General features: G+C 37.4%; 2 protein-coding genes across 8 annotated transcripts; one reads left to right on the top strand and one right to left on the bottom strand.

The window, feature by feature from the left end:
* Positions 1-1719: 1719 nt before the first annotated feature.
* LOC119985366 (mitochondrial intermediate peptidase, mitochondrial-like) lies at positions 1720-5266 on the bottom strand. 6 transcript variants are annotated; one of them, XM_038829650.1, is made up of 8 exons: positions 4648-5266; positions 4277-4382; positions 4119-4171; positions 2689-2812; positions 2590-2608; positions 2429-2487; positions 2045-2191; positions 1720-1936 (listed from the first exon to the last, which is right to left on the bottom strand). In XM_038829650.1, exons 4-8 carry the CDS (start codon positions 2713-2715, stop codon positions 1826-1828), a joined length of 363 nt encoding a protein of 120 aa, XP_038685578.1. In that variant the 5' UTR covers positions 2716-2812; positions 4119-4171; positions 4277-4382; positions 4648-5266; the 3' UTR covers positions 1720-1825. The 6 variants fall into 6 exon arrangements, with proteins under 6 accessions (XP_038685578.1, XP_038685577.1, XP_038685579.1 ...); XM_038829649.1 differs by having other exon boundaries at positions 2689-4171; XM_038829651.1 differs by lacking the exon at positions 4277-4382.
* Positions 5267-6068: 802 nt separating this feature from the next.
* LOC119986276 (probable serine/threonine protein kinase IRE) lies at positions 6069-14185 on the top strand. Of its 2 annotated transcripts, none has more exons than XM_038830852.1 (17): positions 6069-6644; positions 6736-6803; positions 6889-7059; positions 7151-8491; positions 8824-8996; positions 9220-9469; positions 9896-9988; positions 10076-10216; positions 10329-10421; positions 10902-11103; positions 11214-11299; positions 11393-11481; positions 12209-12260; positions 12396-12452; positions 12532-12690; positions 13061-13141; positions 13512-14185. In XM_038830852.1, exons 1-17 carry the CDS (start codon positions 6230-6232, stop codon positions 13599-13601), a joined length of 3561 nt encoding a protein of 1186 aa, XP_038686780.1. In that variant the 5' UTR covers positions 6069-6229; the 3' UTR covers positions 13602-14185. The 2 variants fall into 2 exon arrangements, with proteins under 2 accessions (XP_038686780.1, XP_038686779.1); XM_038830851.1 differs by having other exon boundaries at positions 6883-7059.
* The last annotated feature ends 907 nt before the right edge of the window (positions 14186-15092 follow it).

Raw genomic sequence — 15092 nt, 5'->3', positions numbered from 1 at the left:
CAAGTCACTTCACCTAGGTTTAGGCCCAATTCGTTTGGGCCGAATTGACATTAATTCGGAATTAGGCCATTAATTTAGGCCCAATTGGTTTAGGTCGAGTTTAGTCCGACTTTGGGCCCAAAAATCTGGGCTTGGACCCAGTAGCCTAATTAATTGGGCCTTATGTTTGGCCCAATTATTTGGACTCAGTTCGATTTAAGGCCCAATTTACTTGAGCCGAATTGACATATTAATTTGGAATTGGGCTGGGGCCGATACTGTAACAAATCTGTCCAAAATATTTTATAATGGATGAGGCCCAAAAGTGGGCCCAATTCACTTGGGTCGAATTCGCATCTTAATTCTGAATTAGGCACATTGAGCCCCATTAATAATATTATGATTTGCCATTTTGGCCCAATTAATAAATGCTTTATTCTGTCTAAAGGCCCAATTCATTAATTTAACTTAATTCGGCCTTGGACCCAATTTGCATACAAAATTGGACTTATGCCCCATTCATTTGAATTAAATTGACTTGCTCAATTCGGAATTGGGCCCAACTTCCTAGGGCTTCATTAGGGCTTGGCTTCGTCTAATTAATTTGGGCTCAATATATTTGGGTCAAAATAGGGCTTAGACCCAATTAACTTGTCATATTCATGCTTTGGCCCAATTAATAAACGGTTTACTTGGTCTAAGGCCCAATTAACAAAGGCTTTATTCTTTTATTCAAGATACCACATGATCTGCCCAAAAATCAGAGACATGCAAAGTTAAATATTAGTGACTCCTATTATCTCATTCTACGGAAACCACTCATAATATCAACGTTGGGAAGGATAAATGTTTAACTGGGCACTGGCATCAAGTTACTTACAAATTGCATCTACAGAATGTAAGCACCATATTACATCTATCTACAATGCGATTTACAAAAGAAACCATGGGACTACTTGCATTGACAAAAGCGTAATTTCCACACACAATTCATCAACTCAAGATGAAGTATTTTGGCTCATAATGGTTTGCCCGGTAATGGTATGATTTATTTTTTTAAATGACTGGACTGAAAATGGAAAATATGCATGCTCTCTGACATTCACTAGACCTGACCTAAAGCTAAAATTCTGTTTCCTCACCAAAACACACGTGGTTACAAATTTCTTAAAAAGAATGGATCGGTTATGAATTCTGGAAACATAGGTGATTACAAATGCTAACAAGATCTATTCATGACGAAGTTCCTTGGTGCATGTTTCTGCCAATGACATTGTCTTTAATGCATGAGACCATATCAAGAGTTAGTTTGAAAGTCAAAACACGAACGAGCTTTAGAAATGGTGAGAGAGGCCATACAAGTGTATTTAGAAATGGTAGGAGTGATGAGGAACTAATTGACAGGAAACGAATAGTTAAAACTGGGAATTTTAAATCTCTGGTTGATAATTTAGAAAGATAGGAGAATGTAGCAAATAAGATTAACGCTAATTGGATGAAATGAAGAAATGAGACTACTTGATTAAAGAATACTCTTCAAGCTAAAAGGAAAATCCTACAGATTTGCCATATGCCGAGCCATAATGTGCAGAACTGAATATTCAGCTATAGAGAGACAAGCCTTAGGATGAGAGTAATAGAAATGAGAATGTTCTGTTGGATATGTGGGAAACAAGAATTTGAGACTATTTGATCTAAGATAGGGGAAGCACGATGAAGATGAGAACAGAGAAAATCTGCTACATAATAGTACGAGTGTTCAGACACTCATACTATTACAACAATGAACACTCATGTTTTTACATCAAAGAATGTACATACTATCATGACAATATAACCACAATAATCAGTTCAGGCATACCTGTTCAACACAGCAACAATAGAACTTGTATCTCTGGGTGAGGGTGGCTGTTCCCCAAAAAGGTTTGGTGATTTGGTCAACCAATGCATAGAAAATCTGACAAACAGCACATATATGGGTTACTCCTCGTTTTCCTTGCGTCATTTTCCAAAAACGGTTTTAAGAACATTGATTGTTGATCCGTTAGGTCAATGGAAAACAAACCTGGAGTTGTAATTCAGTCGCTGCAAACATGTCCCTAGCACCTAGCATCGACTTCACTAATTTCTCAGGGATTATTTCACCAGTTGAGTAGTGCCTTGCAAATCTCTTCAAAACACGGTAGTCCCATGCACAGTACCTAAGATGACACTGAGGTCTAAATATATAAGTGAAAGCGAAAAAATTATTGTCAGACAATCACACAACATATGTTAAGATGCATGTCAATGCATAATGAAAGGGGCACATTAGGATTTCGGAGAACAACAGCTAGTTTAAGTAAGATTTCTGTCCATATCAACAAAATTTAAATGGTGGGTTCCAAAAAAGAGCATCACTACAGCAACATTGACAAGACGTGTGATGATGTCCCCATTTGATACGAACCAGAATATAAACAATTAGGGGAAGATGTTCAATGCCAACTCCATTGAGCACCCACCAACCTGCAGCAGCAAAAAAACAAAGGAAAAGAAGAGTATAATTTAGTTGTCACAGTTGCAGTATTTTATTCACTCAAACAGGTTTGAAGGTGTCTCGGCTGGTACCAGGGAAATGTCGATAATCCTACAAAGAACAATAAAGATTAATTAAAATGAAGTTGAAAAGAGGAGGCATTGTGCTTTGTTCAGAATCGGGACAATTACTGTTCTTGAGTAAAGAATGAAGAGCATGTCCAAACTTGTGAAACAGAATTTCTAATCCCCAATGATTAAGTCTTACTGTTGATGTACCATGTGACCCTGAAAAATTGCAGATAAGGGCTACAACCTACAGAGATGGCAAACTAAAGCCAAGTCAAATAATTTGAACGGCATCACATGCAATATTGGAATATAACATAAACATGCATAAGGTAAATCTAGCCTATCTGAACCAAAAAAAGGCCAATCTTGTCCATGTTCCCAGTAATAAGAGTTAGTGAGTTACTATTTGGACAACTGGGTGCGCATTCAAGTTATCTATTCTCACTGTTAAATATTGGCCCTCACATTTAAATCATCAAACAATGTTGCCATTCCCACCAACATAATCAAGTCCATCCCTCACTTATTCGATGGAAACCAGCGTTGCAATCTTGCAAACAGTTGTTTTTTTTTTGCTTTAGCATAAAAACAATAAAGCATGGGAGCAAGTCATTACAAAAATTTAACCATCAGCTACTTTAACACACTCAATTTTCTTATGGCAAAACAAAATTGCCGGCCAAATTAATAAGCTGAAGTTGAATTAAACATTTTTTCCTACAAAAGTTTTGGATTATTCACCTTATCCCTAGTAACTAGTTCTCTAATAAGCTGTAAGCCTGTAATCAGGTGGCACCCCTTGGTGCCTATCAAATATGTTGTCTTTATTGCTCAAAAAAAAAAAGTTTTTGTACTAGTAATGCCACATAATGATCAGGATTCAGCAAGTGTCTGACAATATAATCTACAACCTTTTGCAACAGATGCCAACATTGCAGTAAGGTAGCAACTGAGCACTCGCTTAGTCATATGATTTAGAATGGTTGATCGAGGTCTAAAGATCCCCTTCCAAGAAAATGTGCCCTCAGGGAGCCCAGGCTTGAGTTCGACAGTCTTTTAGTTCTAAGAGTATTTAGGCACCATACAAAATGAACTTGTATGCTCAGGCTATGTTTTCTGATTAGAGACATGTTTGATGCAAAAATGGTGAAAACGATCATCAATTACTGTAACCTGGTAAATGCTGATAAACAAACAATCACATACAGGAAGTTGAGCCTCAGAAATCCGGCAACCCCCTCTAATTTCAAAGTTGGCACAACCAGGATATTTTCCCTGCCTTTGAGTACAAGTCAAGGTACAAATATCCCAAATTGCCCTGAAAACATATAACACTGGCTTCAAGAATGCACATAGATGAAAATACAAAACAATGTCAAGAAAGCCCCACGCATACACAAATGAAACATTCATAAAATATATTGGAAAACATCCCACTGTTCTTGCTAGAAACCTACACCAAAACTTTACCAAATTAAGTAGGCAATATTAAAGTTCATGAAAATTTGTAGTAAAGATAAAGCCTAGAAGGTTACTGAAAGAATATTAACCTCTCTGGATGCGTATGCCTACAAAATTCCACAGAATCAACAACATAACAAACCTACAAAACCAAATACCTTAATCAGTCCTTCCACTAAATAGTGAAATTTAAATACAGATACAATGATAGAAAAATAAAAGCGAACTACAAACAGAACAACTCAACTATAATTTCGAAGGCAGGGGCTACCGTATCTGAAATTTCATCCATGCCTCGAATAATTTCAGTAGATGAAGGCATTCCACTTATGTAATTAAACAGTTTGCCAAACCTAATCAAATTTTACACAAGCAGAATATAAATTAAAAATGAAAGAAAAACATCTATAAAGGACCTCAGTTCCGTCTAGCACAAAAAGAAATTCGTCCTAAAATCAGCGAATATGAAGATTTACTAAAGATATTAAATAAACTACAACAAGCTTAGTTAAGTCGTGGAAAATCAGCGACCATTCGTTATCTTCAATTTCAACTTATTTAATAGAGATTAAGATTCAGACATGTTATATCTCTTTTTTGCTTTTCAATTGTTGGTACCTTTCAAAGGCTTCGTCGAAAAAAACGTCGAAAGCCTTTGGGAGTCTTCAAGTGGTGAAAGACGCAGAGCCCTGTAGTCGCTCCATTCTGCAAGGCTCCGGCCGTAAAGTGAAAACGGCTGGTTCTGGATACATCTGTATGGCAAAATTTGACGATAATTCTAAACGGCGGTCCTGCGCATGAAACTTTGCATTGCTCGGAGGCCGTAGCAGCAGTGTTCCGCTGAAGTACGTCGAGAGAGTTCGAAGGAGGTTTCAGCTCTCCAGATCGCATTGCAGTCTTCGATTATGATGTTACGGGAGAAGAGGAGGTGAAAGGAGGATCGTTTGGATGAAGGAGAGACGGGAGAAGAAAGAGAGAGGTAGACTAGATGCCAGAACGAGAGAGACAATACAAAGAGTACATAAACCCTAAAATTGACGGAGAAAATGTTGGAAGGAGGCTTCAGAGTTCAGACTAGGAATTACCGAATTACAAAGGTTCCTCTGATTTCTTCAATTCGATTTGATGGTCGCGGCAGGTTCACGCTTTGCTGATTGGGATTAACGCTCACATCTGTAGATCTCTCACCTCACTCCTCAGGAAGCGGGAAAGCAAAGTGGGCCGCGTACTTGCCCTAACGTTTTCAAATTTCCTTATGTTTATTACTTTATTTTCTTTTCTAGAAAAACAGATTATAAATACGGGTTAGAGAGGCCCATTAAAGGTCCAGGTTTACTGAAAGCCCAGTTATGAAGAGGTTGCAACTTGCAAGTTTGGCCCACCTGTTAATTAATACTCTCTACCCATAAAATTAAAATATATATTCCAAATCAAGCCTTATTAAAAAAAATGTATTTTGGATAAACTTCATTTTTTCCCTTATTAAGGGATACGTTATATTCAACCGCACAATGTGTTAGTCTTTTGGGTTTATTTTCCTACTTGCCTAAAAAAATTAAACAAGTATATATTGTTGACGTACAAACAACTAATAAAAATCAATAGTTAGAAAGAATTAGAGAATAAAGAATGTGAGCAAAAACACCAGTTATTTGAGGTAACTTATAGGTAGGGGTGTGAGAAAATGATCGAATAAACGTAACTGGTCGATAATTGAGCGATCGATAAATTATTTCAAATAAAATTTGTATATTCTTTTAATAAAATCAAACAATAACTAAAATAATCATGGATAACAGAATGTCAATTCAGTTATATTGATGTCAAAAAACTAAAGAAAAAAATGGATTATTGTATGGATGATCTTATTACGAATGTCTTAACCGAATGCAATCCCAATCAAGTATCAAGTATCAAGCATCTTACAAGGCAAGCAATTCGCGGCAACCACGTTTGGATTTAAAATTAATAATTTATCGATTATCTAATTAACACAAAATCAGAAAAGATATAACAGAAGTCAGAAGTACCCCTCTCTCTCTCTCCCCTTCGTGTCGCCCTTAATCGCCCCATTTCCCGCGAAAACCTGCCTTGTCTCTCAACCGTCGCATCTCTTTTCTCTATCGTCAGTTCACACTACAGAACGAGCCAAAAAATGCTATGATGGTTCAAAACGACAACGGCAACAGCAAAAACGACAATGTCGAGCTCTTCGTCAATGAATCAGGATCCATCATCGTCCGCCTCGACGCCGTGCAAGCTCAGGAAGATACCTCCCATCCCGCTTCGACGTGGGCAGAGGGATGACTCCACCGACATTGAGGACAATGTTGATGACACCGAGGAGGAGGAGGAGGAGGAGGAAGAGGAGGTGGAGGAGGAGGACGATGATTTCCCTGGGCCGGACGAGGACACGCCCATCATTCTCGCTGCTGCACTGGGGTTGAACCATATTAGGACAAGATCCGCTCCCTCACCTTCACCGCTTAGGTTCTCCTCCACGGCCGGGACTCCGTCAAATCTTGGGAACCGGGCTCGTAAGGAGAAAGCAGGCGCCGCGGAGCCCATCCCTGGTTGGGCCACCCCTCATCACCAGCCGAACCCGATGGAACAAGGTATGCTCTTCCTAAAACAGAATCCGTGGAAGGAAATTCAGAATGCCTTATTGAAATGCTGACTATGTTAGTAATGAATGCGTTGAATTAGGGAAAAAGGTTCCCTGGAGTCAATCTAAATCATTGAAAAATCCTTCTCCTCTCAATCCGGCGTTGGAGGTAAAATTCATGACATAGAATTGGAATAAATGTGTGTTCTGTTGTTTGGTAGTTTAGCTTGCTGACATAGAGGTTGTAGAATCAGCATGCAGGTGTTGGCAAGGACATGCAATCTCCGCGTTTCCAAGCTATAATTCGACTTACAAGTAGCAGGAAGAAGAAATCAAATGAAATCAAAAGCTTCTCTCATGAGCTCAATTCAAAAGGAGTTCGTCCCTTTCCTGTTTGGAAGTCTCGTGCGTTTGGTCATATGGAGGTAAACGCAGTACATACATAGATATTTTTTGAGTTCAGTTATTTCAAACTTCACAAATGAGGAACATATACATATGGGGTAAATTTTCCAGGAGATTATGGTGACAGTAAGGGCAAAATTTGATAGGATGAAGATAGAAGTTAACTCTGATTTAGGTGTTTTGGCTGGTGATTTGGTGGGTATACTTGAAAAGACGTCAGAGTCTAACCCTGAATGGAAGGAGAATTTGGAAGATTTGTTGGTTGAAGCTAATCGTTGTGCTAAGCTGTCACCCAATGAATTTTGGGTGAAATGTGAGGACATCGTACAAACTGTGGATGACAAGCGTCAAGAGCTACCGATGGGCATTGTAAAACAAGCGTACACCCGCCTTCTTTTTATCCTCACTCGATGCACAAGGCTTGTGCAGTTCCAAAAAGAGAACGGTTATGAATGCGAACACATTTTGGCTCTTCACCAACTTAGCGACCTTGGAGTTTATCCATTGGAAATTGCACAGAATGAATTCAGTGGCCCTTTGGGTGGAAATGAAGTGACTGAGAAACATAGAAAGAAGTCATGTGGCCAGGAACAAGGCCAATTTGTTTCAAAACAAGGGAAAGTCGATCAAAATGTGGAAGTTGGCACTGCAAAAAGTGTTGACTCGACTACGAGCAGTTATAGAATGTCATCTTGGAAGAAACTTCCATCAGCTGCTGAGAGAAATCGGAAAGGCTCTGAGGCTGTTTATACTCCCGCCAAGAATAAATCGGAACAGTTGCTAATGAAAGATGAAACAAAAAATGGCAGTGACGAGAATTCTGAAGATCATGAAACTCCACCTTTCCATCCTCCAATTGCAGAACTTAAAAAGTTATCTTTGGGACTCTGGGGGGATCACCATAATGTGAGTTATGAAAATTCGATGATCTGTCGTATCTGTGAGGTTGAAATACCAATAGTTCATGTAGAGGAGCACTCTAGAATATGTACCATTGCTGACAGATGTGACTTGAAAGGGTTGACTGTAAATGAACGGCTTGAAAGAGTTGCAGAAACTCTTGAAAAGATATTAGAAACTTTGACACCGAAAAGCACACCGAATAGCATTGGTTCCCCAAGGGAAACTGCTGACGCTGCAAGGGTGTCTACATCAAGTACACACGAAGAGTTAGACCATGTGTCACCAAAGAGGAATACCTTGTCTCGACGTTGCTCCGAAGACATGCTTGAGTGTGTTCCTGATGCTGATACCTTTGTCATAGAGGATCTAAATGTCTTGCCTAACATTTCTTGTGAGGCACAATCTGGTTTGGCTTCTGATCTAAGTGCAAAAACTTCATCTGCTGGAAGCTTGACCCCAAGATCACCACTACTAACGCCACGAACCAGCCAGATTGAACTTCTAGTAAGTGGACGACGAACAATAACAGAGCTTGAGAACAATCATCAGGTACATAACCTTGTATATTGTGATTGTATAGTTCATATTGGTACTATACTGTCCCTTGCAATTGATATCTTTGGTGGTTGTATTCAAGGTACTTTTAGTATGGACCTTGCTTAGGGTTGTTAATTTTTAAATGTGGTGCTGAATATGTAGCCCTCATCTAGCTTTTAGTTTTGAGTTCCATTTTATTTTCTGAAAATTTCAGGGAATCAACTCCTATATAAATCGGCTTCTAATATTTTTTTAGACTTTGACAACTGGTTCTGAAATATGACAATTCTGCTGCTTATGCTTCATATTTTAATTGAAGCTTTTGATTATGCCTGCCATGACAGATAAGCAAGCTACTGGAAATTTCCCATTCTATTGCAAATATAAATGATTGTGACTACAATGCATTGGAGTGTATGCTTGACCGCCTTGAAGACTTAAAATATGCCATCCAGGACAGAAAAGTGGATGCCCTTGTTATTGAGACTTTTGGAAGACGCATTGAGAAACTATTGCAGTAAGTTAAATTTGACTCTTTATTGTCACATTTTTCTTGCTGCTCACACAAGATACGAAACATTCTGGTAGGTTTTCTGCATGTTATTGAAGCAGAGCATCTCTATAATAAACACGGAAAAACTTCTATTTTATGTTTCCATCTGATGTCCACTCACACATTTTTATTGGTTGCTTTTATGATTACTATCTCTAATTTTATCATATAATTTTAATAATTACAGGGAGAAATATATACTTCTTTGTGGACAGATAGATGATGAAAAAATAGATACGTTGAATACCATTGCTGATGAAGATAGTTCAGTGGAAGATGAAGCAGTTCGTAGTTTGCGTGCAAGTCCTATCAATCCTTCTACTAAGGACCGAACATCCATAGAAGACTTTGAAATAATTAGACCGATCAGCAGAGGTGCATTTGGACGTGTTTTCCTTGCTAGGAAAAGAGCGACAGGCGACTTATTTGCTATAAAGGTTTTGTTTCCATACCAACGCTAAACAGCTGAATCGTTAAATATAAATTAGTGTAGCTTTCTTATATGGTACCTCTGATCTTTACATCTGCATATGTATTTTCTGGAATATATGATTATGGGCACATCCTATACTTTGCATTTACCCTTTGTGTTCTGTGCTATTATGATTTCTGCCTCATTTGGGGTAAATCTAAGTGGTCTCATATCATGTCCATGTCTACCTACGGTCATACAAAGTACTAAAGGCAACTTCAGTCTACCAATTTTCAAAAGAAGAATGCATATGATTTTAGACTCTTTCCCTTTAAAGTGGTGGATTGCTTATCCTCTGTGCTTATTAGGAAGAACACTCTCTTGGACCATCAAAATTAATTTAGACTGTCTATCTTTTCAACTAACTAATATGTCATGAATATTTCCGCAGGTTCTGAAAAAAGCTGATATGATACGAAAAAATGCAGTTGAAAGTATTCTGGCTGAGCGTAACATCCTAATATCAGTTCGCAATCCTTTTGTGGTAAGTAAGTCCCACAAGGTATTGCAATTTCATCAATGCTAGGATCTTGAAATTCTTATGACGTAGGTGTATTCTTATGATGAGCAGGTCCGATTTTTCTACTCCTTCACATGCAGGGAGAATCTTTATCTGGTCATGGAGTATCTGAATGGCGGAGATCTTTACTCTTTATTGAAAAATTTAGGCTGCTTAGATGAAGACATGGCCCGCGTCTATATTGCAGAAATTGTAAGGAACAATTTTTGTACCCTTATTTGTAATATGCGTGTCTAACTGGAAATAAAAGAAAAGAAAATGAAATTCTTCGAAAAGCGAAAGTTACTCTGTTGCTTCTGGCCAGGTTCTTGCTTTGGAATATCTGCATTCTATGAATGTCATTCATAGAGACTTGAAGCCGGACAACTTATTGATTGGTCAAGATGGTCACATCAAGGTTGATTTTTTTTACTTCATTCTCTAGAGTGTTTTAATATAATACCTTTTTTTTTGTATATCAGAGATGTTCTCAGTAGTTGAGAAAGCAGGTATAGTAGATAAAATCCATTCTTTATACATATTATGCTTAGAAGTAACTTCTGTACATAAAATTAAATTGGACTTAGTTACATATCGTATATTCACGGGAATCTGCTATTTCCTTTTACTAGATTATCATTCAATTCGGCCAAATAGTCCTTTCTATATATTTTATTGTGGCACCAACAGATGCTGTACATGATGGTTGACAGTTATCTCATAGTATTTGTGTGTATACATGGACAATCTTCTGTAACACTAAAATTATGATGAGACATTTTGTCCTGTCATTTCCCGTATTCTCAGGCATTATCATTCACATTTTGTTTGCCTATAGAACTCCTGATACCTGAAAGGGTTAAATCTCTAATCGAATCTCTAATCCCTTCGATTGCAGTTGACAGATTTTGGACTCTCGAAGGTTGGTCTTATTGATAGCACCGATGACTTATCTGGTCTATCGCTCAGTACCTCTAGTTTTCTTGGTGATGATGAGCCAAAAAGTCAAGCTTCATCAAAGAAAGAGCACCGCCAAAAGCATTCAGTCGTTGGCACCCCTGATTATTTGGCGCCTGAGATACTTCTCGGCATGGGACATGGTGCGTAATCTTGTAATTTAATCAATACTGCTATTAAGAAAAAGGTGGAGCTTTTCTTCTTTCCCTTTTGGTTTGACAGCTTAAGCTTACCAGAGTGTGCACCTTTGCAGGTGCTACAGCTGATTGGTGGTCAGTAGGAATTATTCTTTTTGAGTTGCTAGTGGGTATGCCACCATTCAATGCAGAAACTCCACAGGTAGGCTCTTTGAGATCTGGTTATGGCGATCCTTCAGTCTCACAGTTTAATGTTTATCTCAATGTAGTTACTACTGAATTCTGTCTATTGCAGCAAATATTTGACAATATAGTGAATAGAAATATACCCTGGCCCAAGATACCCGAGGAGATGAGCTATGAAACGTCAGACTTGGTCAACAAGTAAGAAAACATAGTTTTGGTTTTTGTGCTTCTTTTCGTAATTTTATGTTTCGGTTTTGTTTTTTTTTAACTGCTTTTTCCTTTTTGCTGCAAGATATGTGTGTTCTCTATCTAACTGCATTTGTGGGGTGAATAACTACATTCATATTTTTAAATTTTTTGCAATTCTCATAGTACACCTTCAAAATTTTAGAAATGAGAATATTCATCAATGACCATGGCAATGGCAAGAGTCGTCTTAAAAGTAAAACAAGCTGAAAGATTAGATAATTTCGCTATTTTTGTCTATCTTACATCCTGTAGCAAGTGTAAATTTAAAAGTGAAAGGAAGCTGAAAGATTAGATACATCACCTTGTTGTTCCTCTTACATTCAGCTAGCGTTAACTTCATCGATGCAGCCTAACTGCACGATGCAGATGATGATGAAAAAGGAGTTGAACTGAGAGTTCCAGGGAATAGATCTGTTTGTAAACAATTAAGATTTCCATAGAATGTTTCTGTCAAGCATGAATATGTTATTTGATAGTTTATCGTTCAAAGGTTCTAATTGTTTCTGCTCATGCTATTCTGGTGAATCACTCCATGGTGGGACAAAGAAACATTGTACTGGTTGACTAATACTTCTTATGCGAATGATGTTGCTAAGTCATCAATGAATCTATCAATTAAAATCTCTTGAAATTCTCACTTTTTTATTGTCGAAATTACTTACATGCTCTGTTTCAGATTGCTGACTGAAAATCCGGTTCAAAGGCTTGGAGCAACAGGAGCCAAAGAGGTATCTCATAAAAGAAAACATTTGTGTCAATTTTTTTGATTACCATCTACTTAAGCCTCCAACCTGATGGCAGGAAGATCTCCATTTTAATGTTCAAATTTTGAATACTACATAGAGTTGTTGATTTTCTGGCAGGTGAAACAACATCCTTTCTTTAAGGACATTAACTGGGAAACACTTGCAAGGCAAAAGGTCATCATCTTGATTTCTCTTCCCAAATTTTACATTATTGTCGTTGGTAACAGTCGGTAATTTCTCAATTTGGCTGCAGGCTATGTTTATACCATCAGCTGAACCTCATGACACTAGTTATTTTATGAGTCGTTATATATGGAATCCAGAGGATGAAAATGTGCATGGAGCGAGTGACTTTGATGACCTTACTGACACATGCAGCAGTGGTTCCCCAAACAACTTGCAGGACGAAGATGTATGCAATACCTTTTATATATTCTTTCTGATAATATATCTATCCCTGTGCATCATGAAGCCGTAAATCAATCTGACGGTGGCCCTACTCTCAAAACAGACAAGTATATACAGCAAAAGAAAATATTCCATAAAAAATTGAATATATTAATTACGAAAGTATTTATTACTGAATTGAATGATCGAGTCTCAATCTATTCCTAGAAAGGTTTTTATGTAACGGAAGCGTATATATGGACTATGATTTGAAATTTCACCGCTACAATCTTATGAACGAAGCACATATACACATCAAGTTCCAAAAATGATCTGATTTCTGCTGAAACTGACTGTTATTTCAGCCTTCTAACTCTTCTATGCTGATGACACAGGGGGATGAATTTGGCAGTCTGGCAGACTTCAGTGCTCCAAACCTAGCCGTGAAGTATTCGTTCAGTAATTTCTCCTTTAAGGTAAGGCCTGTCACCCCTTGATATTTTTTTTTTCCATTGACAAAAAGGAATTCTTGAATTTCCCATGAAAATGAAATCTTAGGCTTAGTTTTAACATTTTCTCCGAGAGCTTAATATGCTTGCAGGGAATAGCACAAGGGTTTATAGATTTAGCTTGTGTTACTTTAGTACTTCATAGCTCTTTTGAAATATATATTGTCAATTTCATGATCATCTGCTTTGGAGTCAAAATGAAAATGTTAAATCTTCCTTGGAGGATGCAAGAATTCATTTGGTTTCTCGACTACCTTTACCTTCCTAACATGCAGACCAATTTGCAAATCTACTAGTTTGAACTCCAATTAAGGAAATCAATTTTTTTTGTTTCCAGAACTTATCTCAGCTGGCCTCTATCAACTATGATATGGTTGTGAAGAGCGCAAAGGAATCAGCAGAATCATCCAAACCATCTGTCCCATGATAGTTTTCACGGTTCATTTAGAAAATATACACCATCACTTATTAAATGGTGTCATCTCTTTGTATGCACCCAGCTCGAATTTCTTGAGTGGCGTGATTGAAGTAGAATGTAGTTTTGAAGAGAAGGAGAATCTTTGATCAAAGACGGTCAACGGGAAGCTCATCTGGTTTGAAGTGACTTGAACGTAGAGACTTGTTACCCTTCTCCTCTGTCGATTTGTAAAGAACCAGAGAAGGAAAGAAACTCCACAGATGGAGGTTCCTACCACCAAAAACTGTTCGGAGGACATGATCGATAAGACTCCGCAGACTCTCCATTAATCAATCTACAATCTGGATGCTGAAATCTTGTGACCCTGCCTATGGCATATTTATCCATCTCAATAGGCCGCAAGTCATTCATGTTACTGTTTGCCACACAGATGTACATATGTAAATTCTGTTCTTGGTAGTTTTCTGCAATTGTAGGGGCTTATTAAATTAACGTTATATGTAATTTTTTGATGTTCTCTAGGAGATATCTTTCATGTTTTTGTCATTGATGACATAAGGAGCAAAATGAAACAGTAATATTTTGTTTTTGTATTTGCTGCTTCTACATAGGACATTGAAAATCTCAATCTTTGCTATTGAAAGAGAATAGATATATTACTTATTGTGGTACTTTTTTTGAAATGGGAGAATTCGAACTATGATCACTATGATGATATACAACATCCTTACCACTCCAACTAATGGCTCGGGTGTACTTATTGTGGTACTTTTAAGTGCATGATAAGGGCATTTACTTGTCTATTTGTTCATGAATAAGAATCATACACAAGTTTCTTAATTAAGTGTGAACATTTGAGCCAACTCTACCCAATAAGTTTGCTTGATTGAGGGATTAATGTATGATTATGATTAGCATTTTAATATTTGTTAATTGCTTTCGTCTTTGGATTATAGTTGATATTAATTTCCCTTTAATCCTTTCTATCTCCCCAAATGCCTTACACGAAACATCATTAGATGTTGATGTTGACTCTCTAATTAAAGAGGAATCCATATCTTTCTCAAGTCAAGCTGGATCCAATTAGTCGAGTTTGCTGATAGACTCAAAAAAAGGGCGGTAATTTTCTTTTTCATATGAGATTACAAAGAAATTCTCCTATAAATACTCAAAGTAAAGATTTAAAATAAGTACACATATTTTCACCATTGATTTAAAACATGTGGGACCCAAAACAGTAGGTTCCACTAATCATTTCACTAAATCAATGGTCAAAAAGCTATATTTATTTTAAATCCTTACTTTGAGTACTTAATAGGAGAATTCTTGTGAGATTACATATGAGCATCCAGAAAGTATATACACGATATTGTTCCTTTTCATATAATTTGTTAACGTATTGAGTCAAATGACAAAATAACTAATCTTAAAATGGCATAAAAGCAGAGCGGAATGTTTTGGATTCAAACTTTAGCTTCCGCAATTTAAAATCATATTTGT

Source organism: Tripterygium wilfordii, chromosome 19 (assembly GCF_013401445.1).
Source record: "Tripterygium wilfordii isolate XIE 37 chromosome 19, ASM1340144v1, whole genome shotgun sequence".
NCBI lineage: Eukaryota > Viridiplantae > Streptophyta > Magnoliopsida > Celastrales > Celastraceae > Tripterygium > Tripterygium wilfordii.
The sequence above is the reverse complement of the archived record's forward strand: the minus strand, read 5'-3'. Positions and strand labels throughout refer to the sequence as shown.

Bases quoted from the DNA above. Each gene is read 5' to 3' on its own strand.
- LOC119985366 (XM_038829649.1), bottom strand. From the start codon at position 2,715: ATGCTCTTCATTCTTTACTCAAGAACA. The intron at 2,192-2,428 runs GTTCGTATCAAA...TTTAGACCTCAG, and splicing joins CCCTAATTGTTTATATTCTG to TGTCATCTTAGGTACTGTGC. The intron at 1,937-2,044 runs GTTTGTTTTCCA...GCTGTTTGTCAG, and splicing joins CGACTGAATTACAACTCCAG to ATTTTCTATGCATTGGTTGA.
- LOC119986276 (XM_038830851.1), top strand. From the start codon at position 6,230: ATGTCGAGCTCTTCGTCAATGAATCAGGATCCATCATCGTCCGCCTCG. The intron at 7,060-7,150 runs GTAAACGCAGTA...TAAATTTTCCAG, and splicing joins GTGCGTTTGGTCATATGGAG to GAGATTATGGTGACAGTAAG. The intron at 8,997-9,219 runs GTAAGTTAAATT...TAATAATTACAG, and splicing joins CGCATTGAGAAACTATTGCA to GGAGAAATATATACTTCTTT.